Source organism: Natrix helvetica (assembly GCF_964273705.1).
Source record: "Natrix helvetica genome assembly, chromosome: 6".
Taxonomy (NCBI): Eukaryota; Metazoa; Chordata; class Lepidosauria; order Squamata; family Natricidae; genus Natrix; species Natrix helvetica.
In genome coordinates, this window is record NC_138553.1 from 61,337,245 (window position 1) to 61,351,145 (window position 13,901).

At 35.3% G+C, this 13,901-nt stretch overlaps 1 protein-coding gene across 4 annotated transcripts in view; it reads left to right on the forward strand.

Annotated features, from left to right (window-relative positions):
• Positions 1–13,901, forward strand: part of ST7 (suppression of tumorigenicity 7) — a 112,855-nt gene that overhangs the window by 760 nt on the left and 98,194 nt on the right. Inside the window, exon 1 of one of the 4 annotated variants that reach the window (XM_081958616.1) lies at positions 1,293–1,634. The exons of 2 other annotated variants lie outside the window; for them this stretch is intronic. Coding sequence is in view for 1 of the 2 variants with exons in the window: in XM_081958615.1 (XP_081814741.1) it covers positions 13,104–13,116 (13 nt within the window). In the remaining variant the exon portion in view is untranslated. Of the gene's footprint in view, positions 1–1,292; positions 1,635–13,064; positions 13,117–13,901 lie in introns of those variants that run through there. One more of the 4 variants, XM_081958615.1, reaches the window with a different exon arrangement.

Consider the following 13,901-nt stretch of genomic DNA (forward strand, 5'->3'; position numbering starts at 1 on the left):
ACGGCGCAGGCTAAAAACACCGTCGCTCTTGATAACGGGGAAGTGTAACGTTTTTCTTCTGCTCCTGTTGTACCTCTTAGGTAGTAAAATTGGAGAGGACTCAGGCTGGCTCTTTTCCCTGGTTGGTTGGTTTGTTTGTTCCCTATTAGAAAGAAAAGTAACTCCGTTTCAGCCCCATGAGACTCCGTAGGAGGCATTTTTGAGCTGGGTATCAAGGTTTTATGCTCACTTTCTCCTCCCCAATTTCCCCCTGGAGAGAAAGAGTGGGAGCGTTTGGGAAAGCTGGTTGGCTTGTTAGACTGTTCTGATCCAAACTAAAACTGTTATGGAAAAATATTGGAGGGGTGTTTCTGCACCCCCATGTGGCAACAACTATGCACTTTAAAAGCCAACGAAACTAGAAGAGTCTTTTCAGATCTTGTGTCTATGAGTGTGTAGGGCTGCAGCTTTTAGAGGTTTTGGTCGACATGTTGAATGGGGATAGGAGGAAACATAATCCTGTCCATAAGTTTGGTGAACAGACAACTATGGAAGTTCCATTTAGCTATCATAATAATCACTTCTGTGAGAGTTGGCATCTTTCTGCTACATGAAAGTAGTGAATAAACAGGGCAAAGTAAAGCATTTTGCAGGCTACAGGGAAAGACTCTGATTCCACTGCACATCTACAAAAACAAGTAATTGGTAGGGACGGAATGCTGGGTCAACAACAGCAGAAAATTATAACATGCCATAAGTCACAGGCTGATCTTTCCAAGCTCTTGATAGCCTTGCTCTATTTGATCGCCAGCAGCAGTGACATCAGCATGTTGAGCAAGTAGGATAGTGGTATTGTAGCCAGGATACTAACATTTTTCCTTATCCATTTAAAAAAGTAGTTATAAATAAGTTATGCTGTAAGTCTGACACATAATCACTAATACACCAATATTGGAATGGTGTGGAGATTAATGTGTTGTTTGTCATACTGTTTTTAGAACTTTGAAGTGTCATGATGTCAACATACAACAGGTGGTAACAAAGAATAGGACTTGCTTTTGAATATTATTGAGTTATACAGTTTGAATATATCCAGATATTTGTATGAAATAATTCATAAATGCCTAAAAATTAGACCGGGTAGATGAATATTTTGAGATGACTACTTTCATAATAATTTTTTTTACTAAAAATAGTGAAATGCATATGGAAGTTTAAAAATACAAATATTGGCAGAAAAGTAGAAGCTAGTATATGGTCTGTTGAAGGAAGGAATGTTTGCTCCAAGAAGCAAAAATGATTGTGAATACTAGTGTGCTTTTCTCACTTTGTTATGTGAAGTAAGGTATTGTGTGTAAATGAGAACCCTTTTGGTGTAGTGAATAAGGGAGACTGAGAGTCCTAGTCCTGCCTTAGGCACAAAACCAACTGGGTGATCTTTGGCCAGTCATTTTCTCTCAGCGCTAAGAATAAAGCAATGGCAAACCACTTCTGAAAAAACTTGTGAAAAAACCCCTGAAGGGAATTATCCAGGCAGTTTTTGAAAATCAGACATGACTGAGCAGAAGAAAAAAATGCAGCAAGAAAAAATACAAGCATTTAGACTACACCGACAGACTCTGAAAATCAATTGGAAAAAGGGGAAAGGAAAAAATGTAAGTATTTTATCTATTTTGTTTTTAGGTATGTTTTTCTTTTCTTTTTCTTTTTAACATTGATAATAGAACTGCATCTACATGGAGAGAAGTATGCAGTGGGTACCCCAAGACTCTGTTTTAAGCCCAGTACTCTTCAACATCTTCATCAGTGATTTGGATCAGAAGATAGATGGGGAACTCATCAAATTTTCAAACGACACCAAGCTGGCAGGAATAGCCAACACTCCAGAAGATAGGCTTAAGATACAAAAGAATCTTGACAAACTTGAACATTGGATCCTACCTAACAAATTAGGGGAGTGGAGATTAAAACATATAAAGAACAGTTGCTGGAATTGGGTATATCTACAGTAGTTTAATGAAAAGAAGGACTTGAGGTGACATGATAGCAGTGTTCCAATATCCCAGGGGCTGCCCCAAAGCAGAGGGAGTCAAGCTATTCTCCAAAGCACCTGAGAATAGAACAAGAAGGAATGGGTGGAAACTAATCAATGAGAGAAGCAACTTAGAACTAAGGAGAAATTTCCTGAAAGTTAGAACAATTAATCAGTGGAACAACTTGCCTCCACAAGTTATGAATGTTCCAACATTGGAAGTTTTTAAGAAGATGTTGGATAACCATTTGTCTGAAGTGGTGTAGGGTTTCCTGCCTAAGCAGGGGGTTGGATTAGAAGACCTCCAAGGTCCCTTCCAACTCTGTTATTTTATTCTATTCTATTCTATTCTATTCTATTCTGATAATATGGTAGAGATTTTGTTACTAAGCTCAAAAAATCCTATTGCTTTTTTTTCTTCTTCAACATAAAAACAAGTTAATCTGCTTCGCGTGGTAGATCTTATTTATTTATAAAATTTATTTGCTGCCCATCTCATATCCAAACAACTCTCAGCAGCAAACAATATTACATTGAGCTTTAGTTGTAACACCATACTAACTTTCTGTACATCTGCCATCTTTTATCTTTGTTTTATGGTTTTATTGTAATTTCTTTGGTTTTTGTTAAATTGACAAGAATTAGGTGGCATAGAAGTTTAATAAATTATTATTAAATTTCTTTGAAAATATATGTTTTAAATACAAATTTGGGAGAAATTATGGCAGAAGCATAGCGCCACAAGCTTCTCCTAACTCACACACAGACCCAAACACTTGCAGATGATATTGCTGTACAATTCTAATTTGGTTATACAAAAGAGGCAGTCAACTTATTTTCCATTGGCCTGGAGGACAGGGCTGGAACCAATAGGTGAACAAGGAAGAAGCTTTTGATTGAATGTCAGAAAGAACTTCCTGACTGTAACAGGCTGCCAGCCAGTGGAAACAACTGCTACATAAAATAGTGAGTTTTCCTTTGCTGGAGATCATGAAAAAAAAGCTGGCTAGTCATCTGACAGAAAAGAATAATGCAATGCTTTTATTAAAAAACAAAAACAAGGTTGTTACATTTAAGTCTAAAGAATGGATATATACTGTAATTCAAAGTTTGAATCAAAAGTTGTTAGTTACTAAAAGAAGACAAAGATGTATTTATTTCTTAGTTGAGATATAAACAACTTATTTAATGAATTTAATGTATTTAAATATAGTTCTTAGTAGAACTTGTAGGCCAGGAAAAAAATAAAGCTATTTAGATTTGCCAAAAGCAGTATTCCCTTCTAGAAATATCAGATTGAAATATCATCGGATATTCTTCTTTTTTTAATCTTTGAAGTGCATATATTTGGATAAGGGCTTAAATTTTACTTATTTTGTTTCATTCTATGTCATGGAAGTTTTGTACAATACCTTTTTATTCTTTTTTCCTTTATATTTTAAATTTTGGATTATTTCATCAGCAGAATATTCTGAAAATATTCCTTCTCTCACAAATGAAATCTTCCAGACAATTAGCTGCTGACTAGTCAGTTCGTTCAGATTCCCCCAAGTGCTCCTTCATTATCGTTTTTCTGTTTGACTAGTTAATTTTTAAAATATATTTAATATTTATTTATATCCCACTTTTATTATTTTCATAAATCAGTCCAGGTGTTGAACATATCGAATAGTTCTTCCTCCTCCTATTTTCTCCACAACAGCTCTGTGAGGTAAGTTGGGCTGAGGCAGAATGACTGACCACCCAATTGCCTTTCATGCTTCAAATAGGACTCTCTTTCATTGACCACAGTCCCATCTGTAGTCCCAGCTGTGGCCAATGTCAAGTAGCAGTGCCCCAGAGATATCTGAGAAATAAAAGTCCAAAGGTAATATTTTTGAATTGATTTCAAAATCAATGTCTTTCTCACAGAATATTAAGGTCAGATTCAGATGTGGAAATGATTAAAACAGCATTGTTTGGTCTTTAGCATTATCTGTTTTGTATCCTGTGGAATGCTGGGAAATGAAAAAAATAAAGTTTTCCTTCTATAAACATCTGAATTTGTTTATTTCTGTTAATGAAAAAGTTTCATTTAACTTGCTATGGAGTTACATAGTTTTATCAAACTGTCAGCTGGGGAAAAATAAGATAAGGAAAACAGCAACAACCTTGCAGATCACAATTGCTTCATCTTAACAATCATAAAATAAAATTTGTACTGTATCTATAAAACTGTTTCAGATGATATTTCTCATGTGCAATGAGATGGAGTAGATTTGGGTATGTTTACTGGGATCCATGTTTTTCTTTTTTGTCAGCAGCACATATTATTAGTAAATATTATTTTTCATCCAATGATCGTTCTTATTGCTTAGCTTAGGTATCAGATTGATATGGAAATAATATAAAGCTCTTTTTTCTTTATTACAGATATGACAATAAAAATCATATAACATATAAAATATGTTTTCGTAGATTTTCACGGGTGTAGGTATGCTTGTTGTATTCGAGTCTTTTCCTGTGTAAGATTGAGATTGTCTTGGCAATGTTACAACACAAACAACAATGGACATACAGCACCAATCAGCACCAATCTACCAATCATGATACAGCCACACATCCAATCAATCCACTTACTGAAACAACGCCAGCACTCCACACACACCCCACCAAGATTTATTGAAAGACGGTAGCTCCGATCACACTTTAAGCCGAAAACACCGAACTTCTCATTTCTAATTCAGACATTTTGAATGATTCTTTCCATCTCCTTCCTCAGACATGTTTTAGTAGTGGAAAACATTTTCAGAGAAGCAAAAATTTTCCACTCAGCTTTAATTCTTCAGAGAAATAAATGTGAATTCCTCAGATAATTAAATTAATGTGACCAATGAACATTTCAGATAAATTGAGGATGAAAGCACAACATGCTAAAAAGAGAGAGAGAAAATTCTTCCTATTTTTTTGGTGCTTTTATCCACAACTGTATCCCCCAAAATAGTTTTCTTTTATAATAATACCGGTTGACCCATAGATTACATAGGGCACATCCTGAGTTTTGCTACTCTTAAAGTCTTCTAAAATAACATCATCAACATGTAGAGGCAAAATAGTGGTTTATTTAATGGTATTGGATATACTCTTTATTAGATAATATGCGCTGTATAACAGATGTTTAACATGGATGTTTTTATAAAATTATCCCAGACTCCAGTCTTATGCATGCAGCCCTTGAAAGCTGAAAAACAAACATTTAAAAACTTTATATTTTGTTAAAAAGATTATCTATGGCAAAAAGACCCAATATTGTAACCATGTTCTTTGAGACAGGAGATGTTTTAGACTCTTTAATTATTTTGAAAATCCTTCAGCTTAACAATTTCATTTTTGAAGAATAGGAACCAGAATTATTGTATTACAAATTCTGTTTTTTAATTGATTGTCAACAGTTTGGCAGTTCGAATCTCACTAGGCTCAAGGTTGACTCAGCCTTCCATCCTTCCGAGGTTGGTAAAATAAGGGCCCAGATTGTTGGGGGCAATGTACTGACTCTGTAAAACTGCTTAGAGAGGGTATATAAGTCTAAGTGCTATTGCTATTGTTTTAGTATAACATTTACCTATAATGAAGCTCTGGTGGTGCAGTGATTAAAATGCAGTATTACAGGCAAACTCTGGCCACAGCCTGGAGTTCAATTCTGATGGGACTCAAGGTTGACTCATCGTTCCATCCTTCCAAGATTGTTAAAATGAGGACACAAATTGTTGGGGAAAATATATTGACATTTTAAACCACCCAGAGACTGCTATAAAGCACTATGGGTAGTAAGTCTTAAGTTCTATTGCTATTGCTATAATTCTTACTTATTGGAGGCGATTTCAGAGTTCTAAAAAGACCAACGAAGAGTAAGGCACTGCTAAATGGACACATGAGATCAAAGGAGCAGCAAATACTTTTCTCATCCCATGTGACTGGGTACCATAAAGGGTTAATTTTTATAAAACAGATTTCATAAGGGAAAACAATTTGCATGGAGGAAACTAGCAATTTAAAAGGTCAGCAATTTAAAAAAGTCACCATTGCAACATTAAAGAGGTGAAATTGTCAGACCCAATGCCAAAGAAGATTTAATTAAATTCAATTGAATCCAATTCTTTGCTTATACCAATGGCAGAATATTGTCAAACTAAAGTTATAACCTTCTAATCTAATCACCCTGAGAGATTCTAGTGTATGCTACTCTGAACCCCTCCCCCATCTAGCTCGGATTGCACAAAGTCTTAATTTGTCATCCTTTCTGGAATGTGCTACCTCCTCCTAGGGAAAGTCCAGTGCTTTTACTGGAATTCCCTTTCTTCTTCAAGTGCCATCTCATTGCATCACAACATTCAACAACTACACAAATATTCTTTAATGTTTAGATTTCATTTGTGTGAATTTTTTTATGTTTTCAGCATTGCAAAGCCCTTAAAAATAAACATAACAATAATTGGATCTAGAATGTGCAGCAGCAGAAATGATAAAAGCATTCTCCTAATATTTTCTACTGCTCCTGCAGTAAACATGCTATGCATTGATATGTGTCTCATGCTTATCTTTTAAATATAATGGGGATTTACAGCCTGAGCATCAATTGTATTTGAAAGGAATATTAGTACCAGTGGACTTTTTTTAACTGGAAAGATAAACTCCAATGATGATTGTGCATGTCTATTTAAACATCAATAATTTCTTCTAAACTGATTGTTAGTCAGACAACACAGGAAGATATTGTTAATAGGTTAGTAGATGTTCTTGAAAGGCATTCCAGAAAATATAGCACATTGTGAAAAAGATGAATTTTGGAAGTTGAAGTCCACACATCTTTAGGTTTTGAAAAAAATATGGTGTAGAGATTCACACATTCATATTTCTGATAGTATCTGTGGTGGAATCCAGGCTATGATCTAAGTGTATTGTTCCAGGTGTAAAATTTGCTTGTTCTGGGAAATAAATATAATTATCTTTTAAATCTTTCGTTGAAAACTGAATTATATTAATTTAAAAATACGTGTGTTTGAAATCTAAGTTGAAGAATCTCTTTTAACATTTTACAATTATGAATGTAATAATGAATTAATCACTTGAATTATAATTTAAAAGCTATGTTGTAAGTGGGCCAAAATTTATTAAACAAACACAAACTTCAATTTAACAAAGAACATTTTGATGAATGTGTATTGTTGCAATTGTTTTTTATCATTTTGAAAGTTCAGAATCTTATTTTGACCATTTGAATTAATTAGAAAGTATGATAAATCTTTGTTCTATGAATTGGCTATTTTTTCACCTCATCTTTCCCACCTTCCCACCTTCTCATCTTTCCTACTGCCTTCTCCTATTGGTATCTTATCATTTATACCCTATGACTTATCATTTTCTTGTTTCTATGTACACTGAGAGCTTATGCACCAGAGACAAATTCCTTATCTGTTCAATCACATTTGGCCAACCAAGAATAATTCCTATTCTATTCCATTCCATAAAACATTAAACATACTGATAAACTGTGGTGAGAGTTTGATTGTTGTAAACATATTTGGGACTTCCATTATTTTGATTTCATATTCCACTATAACCCCTTTAATGTTAAATTTATGTTTTGGGAGATTCAATTTGAATATTTCTATTGTAAATAAGAAAAAGTACAAATTTCAACTCTGAACAGGTTTATTTTTCACAATGGCTAAATTTTTATACTAGACTTGACACTAGAGGTCAGACTGTAAACACAATAAAAGTTAAAATCATTGACTCCCTTAGATTTCATTGTAGGTAGGACTGTGGAAATGTAGGTAGGACTGTGGAAATGTTATGTAATACCTTTTAAAAAAGATTAGAAATTTGAGTAGAAAAAGAAAAACAAACAACAAGGAATCAGACTTTTGATCATCAATATGCTTGTAATGAAGTCTCAGATGATCTGCACTATTGCTAAGTGGGCTGATTCTTGCTTCATCTTAATATGTTGTCAAATCTTTTTATAAACCACCTGTCAGAATATATAGGTTAATACTGAACTGAACAGATTGTATTTGGGAAAAGGATTATGAAATACTTCACTAACAACAAGTTGCATTAAATGTGCAATAACCAAAGCGTTGTTTCTAATATTCCAGATAGCATATAGAAGACATCATAACAGAGAAACGGTGACTATGTCCTGCCAGATGGCACTGCTTCATAGAACTGACGCAGAGCATACCCACTCTGTTAGATCTTGTGGGACAGATTATTATTATCTGATGGGAAGAAGTAAATAGAATCACCCCAGTTGCTCCAGAATTATGTTTATATTGGTCCACATGGATCTATGCAAGGCTAGGAATGCACGGAATTGCATCACTCCTATAGGAATAGAGTCCATTTGATGTCAGATTATTATTTGTTTTTTTCCACTTCACAGTCTACCTTGAGGCCTTAATGACCTGATGAACTCAAATACTAATTCAAATCTTATTCTCCCTAGCTTTTAGACATCAGTTAAGATCAGCCAAGAGCTTCTACCTATCTAGAAATATGGATGTGGTGATTATCATTTCATTGCCAACTCTCTTTTATCTTAAATGAACTCAAACTCTTTTTACTGTCTCATAAAATATTAAGATCTAGAAATTGTCAGAAAATTAACAATGGGCTGGACCAGTCACACGCTCATCTCAAACCACCTCACAGGACTTGTGGAAAAAATAAAGAAGGAATATTATGTATGTTCATCACCTTGAGTCATTCATTAAAAATCAAATATTTGATTATTTTACATATCTAATACATATAATTGTTCCTGAAATAGAACAATATATTTAAATAAAGCATTAACTTCATTGCATATCCAACAACATAAATGCAATGAAGTCATTTCTAAAACATTATGTATTGTTGAAAAGGACATAAACTGAAAATCTATTGAAAATTTTGCTTAACATAAAACTTGGAAGAAAAAAAAGAAAAAAGGTACAATTGAAGGATTTTTTTTGTAAAAAATATTTAAAAAATTATTAAACAGGCATCCTGCTAGCTCCCTTCTGTTTCTTCCTCACAACCTTTTTTTGCCATAGGTGTATAGTACAGGCCACCCAACCAAGCAGAAAAAATAGATGTACTTTTTGCCAACAAACTAACTACATAATATATGTAGGAAACACAGTACAATTGTAATGGGGACTTTAATTACCCTGACATCAATTGGAAGACTAATTCCACACCAAATGGAAATCGAATAAGTTCCTGACCAATTTAGATGACAACTTTGTTGTTCAAAAGGTAGAGGAGGGAACTATAGGGACAATTCAACATAACACAAACACAAGAAATAGAACACAATGATACCTAGACTTTAAACTCCTAGACTTTAAAAGAGCTTATTTTAACAAGCTCAGAGAGAATTTGGGAAAGATTCTTTGGATGAAAATCCTAAAGGAGAAAACAACTCAAGCTTGGGAAGCTGAAAAATACGATCATGAAAGTCCAGCCCAGCACAATACTGCTAAAAAAGAAAAACAAGAAAATCCAAGAAACCAGCATGGCTGCACAAAGATCTCTCTGACAAATTGAAAGACAAAAAGGACAAGTACAAAAAGTGGAAAGAAGGACACATAACTAGGGCAGAATATCTGCAGATAGACAGACACTGCAAAGATGAAGTCAGGAAAGCAAAGTCTCATAATGAACAAGGACTTGCAACAAAAGTCAAAGATATTTTTTAAAAAAGTTTCTACCAACATATAAATAACGAGAAAAAAATCAAGGAAACAGTTGGTCCACTAAAGAGAGAAGACGGCAAAGAAGTAACAGGCAGCAGAGAGAAAGCAGAGCTGCTTAACTCATTCTTTGCTTATGTCTTCATGCAAAAAGAAATTCTAGCCCAACCCACCAAAAACATAACTAAAAGACAGACTAGAAATAAAAGTTAAAATAACAAAAAAAAATGGTAAGAGAACACCTGTCGGATCTTGATGAATACAAATCACTGGGACCTGATGAATTCTTTCCCAGAGTTCTAAAGGAATTGGTAGATGTCATCTCAGAACCACTGTATCACATATTCCAAAAATCCTGGAGCATCAGGGAACTGCCAGAGGACCAGAAAAGAGCTGATGTGGTTCCCATCTTCAAAAAAAGAAAAAAAACCAGACCCAGGAATCTACAGAGCAATCAGCCTAACATCAATACCCAGGAAGATATTGGAAAAGATAATAAAAAAACAGATCTGCCAACATCTAGAAATGAATAACTAGGAATAACTAGGTCAGCATGGGTTGTTAAAAACCAATCATGACATACCAATCTTATTTTGTTCTTCAACTTAGTGACTAAATTAGTAGATCAGCGAAATACTGTGGACATAATATACTTAGACTTCAGCAAGGCATTTGACAAAGTAGATCACACAACTTCTTGGTAAGCTAGAAAAAAGTAGAATAGATAGCATCACCATCAGATGGATTCATAACTGGCTGACAAACCATACTCGATGAATAGTCCTTAGTGGTACTAAATCTACATTGAGGGAAGTAAGCAACAGCTTACCACAAGGTTCTGTCTTAGCCCCAGTACTTTCCAATAGCTTCATAAATGAATTAGATGAGGGAACAGAAGGGGAACTTACTACATTTGCAAATGATACTAAACTGGCAGAAATAGCCAACACCCTAGATGATAGGCTTAAGATCCAGATAGATCTTGACAGACTTGAACACTGGGTTCTATCCAACAAAATTAAATTCAATGTAGAGAAAAGTAAAGTCATACACTTAGGCAAGAAAAGCCAAAAGTACACATATAGACTGGGTGAAACCAGGCTTAATAGCAGTAACTGTGAGAGGGATCTTTGTAGTCTTAGTGGACAACCAATTAAATATGAGCTAACTGTGCGGCGGCAACCAAAAAAGCCAATGCAGTCCTAAATTGCATTAACAGAGGGATACAATCAAGACAGTGGTGGGTTCCAGATCACGGTGCAACCTGTTCGATGCAACGGGACCTGGCGTCCACCACATGAATGTGCACAGCATGCACGTACACACGTGCAGCATGCGCATGCGTCCTTACCTCCTGTGATGCTCCACGATGCCTCCGCGACACTCCAGCTGCTCGGAAGAGCATCACGCAGGCGCCGTACTCTCCATGCGCAGAAGCGCTGCAGAGCTCAAATACAGGAAAGGACGGCGGGTGAGCAGGTGGGTCCTCCAGAGCATCATACCGGAATGGTACCCGGTGCTCCCAGCAGGCACCGGTACACCGCAGGCACTGGTATGCCTGCAACCCACCACTGAATCAAGATCAAGGGAGGTACTAATACCACTCTATAAAGCCTTAGTAAGACCACACCTAGAGTACTGCAACCAGTTTTGGTCACCACACTATAAAAAGATGTTGAGACTCTAAAAAGAGTGCAGAGAAGCGCACTGGAGGCTAAAGCATACGATGAATGGTTGCAGGAACTGGGCATGGCTAACCTACTGAAGAGAAGGATCAGGGGAGACATGATAGCAGTGTTCCAATATTTGGGGGGCTGCCACAGAGAGGAGAGTGTCAAGCTATTTTCCAAAGGAATAATGAAGGCCAAACAAGGAATAATGGATGGAAACTGAACAAAAAACCCAAGAGATTCAACCTGGAAATAAGGAGAAATTTTCTGACAGTGAAAGCAATCAACTAATGGAACAGCTTGCCTTCAGAAGTTGTGGGAGCTTCATCACTGGAAGCTTTCAAGAAGAGACTGCCATCTGTCAAAAATGGTGCAGGGTCTGCTGGGGAGTTGGACCAGATAACCTATAAGATCCCTTCCAACTTTGTTAAACTGCTCCCAGTCACTATATTTCTACTTGAAGTCCTTAGCTGAAAATTCAAGCCAAACCAGGCCATTCTGGACTTGGTCCCTCCCAGCCTGAGCCTTAGTAAAGTTAAGGGATTGCCTCTAATTCTCCCAATCACATATCCTCCCCCCCCTCCCGCCGAATCTCTGGCCTTCTGGCCTTCCTGCACCCTGCCTTGCAGAGTAGCAAAAACCCCAGAACCGCATGGCTGTGGGACTGCTTGCCAGGTTCTAGGAAACTGTAACTGCCCCATCCCAACTCCAATTATCTTCACCATCTTGTATTCTGAGACCCCTGCTAACAACTGAGTTTAGAATGATACTGTATATAAATAAATGAAACAACTAAGCCACAATATCAATAATTCATTCATTTATCTCTCATCTACAAGGGAGATGTCTATCATTATCTGTAGTAGTGCCCATTTACAGTCTGCAGAGGATAATTAAGCCAGACTCTGCAAAAGAAATAATGAAATTAATAGAAGAACATTTCAGTCCCCAGTGTTGTGAAATAGACATTACAATTATTTGTGAGCAAAGGAATTTCAAGGGAGATAAGAAAGAGAATGGTCTGAATTAATGTTTATCCAGAGACTTAATTATCTATTTTTAATCACAGTATATGTATGTATTAATTAACTCGCTGAATTTTGCCAGGTTGTGTTTTCAACAACAGATAGGTATGTGTATAGGTGCAGGTCTGCATTATATCAATAATATAATTGTCACTATCTATACTTTATAGATTTAATTTTTAATGACTTACTGTTGCTTATTCCTGTCTTTCCAAAGTGTATGTACTATATATGCCTGTAGGGTGATGCAGCTCAAATTGTAGTCTATACTTTCAACATAATAAACAGTCTTGTAAAATGTGTAATAGGCCAGCATGATTAACCTCTTGAATAAATATGAGAGGTTTTAGGAATGTCCTAATGAATAAAAGTAGTAGAAAGGCAGCACTATTTTTAAGCTAACTTGCATACACTTTAGTTAGACGTGGACTATTTACTATTACATAGATGAAGCTGACTGTCCTTTAATAAAATTGTTCTGCTAAAACAAATATTAATTTTCACGTTTCAATGGCCAGAATCAGAGGCTGTGACTAGAGATAAGAATGCTTACAGATTTTCTTGTAATATGTTGCAAAACCTGTTTTCAAATAAACACACATGACAGTACTAAGGTTATTGGCAGAGAGAAAGTTCTCTAAGCTAATAAATACAGAATCTTTGAACAAAAGCTGTCATGAGTGGACCAGGTAAAAACAGTGCTTTCAATATAGCAATTAAAGTTTTAATTTGTTGAATGTATTAAAATTCATAGCATGATAAATTATTTAACGACTTGGTGTGACAAATTGCTTAATTGTTTATTCACTGCTCTCAGATTGACTTTCTGTCTAGTGATATGAGAAGTTTCTATGCATTTGTTTAGTCAATGTTTTTGACTAACTTATGACTGTATGACTGTAACTTTGCTGCTTGTATCATTATGATTTACCATATATTGATTGTTTCCTATTATGCTTATTTGTACCCTATGACTATCATTAAGTGTTGTACCTTATGATTCGTGACAAATGTATTTTTTTATGTTCACTGAGAGCATATACAGCAAAGACAAATTCCTTGTGTGTCCAATCATACTTGGCCAATAAAGAATTCTATCCTCTCCTCTCCTATTAAAAAAAGCTTCTCAAATAGTTGGTTGATTTTTTTTCTTTAGAAAAACTACATGATGAATCTGTGATTAGATAACATTATTTATAAAGAATGGATAACTTGTGCATGCAGGTTATCTGTTTCTATTATTTGATGAAGAAAATCAATTTGGAGATGTTAAAATATTTTCTTTCAAATACAATTATAATGCAAGGTATTTTTTTAAAGCAACTTTATAAGTTGATTTTATGATCGCCAGTGCTTTTCTTCCTATCAGAATATTCTGAAATCAATTTTTGGTAGACTTTCTTACTTCTTAATTGTAATCTTTTAAGTTTTAGAAATGTCTTTGACAGTGATAGAATTGACATGTGTTAGAATA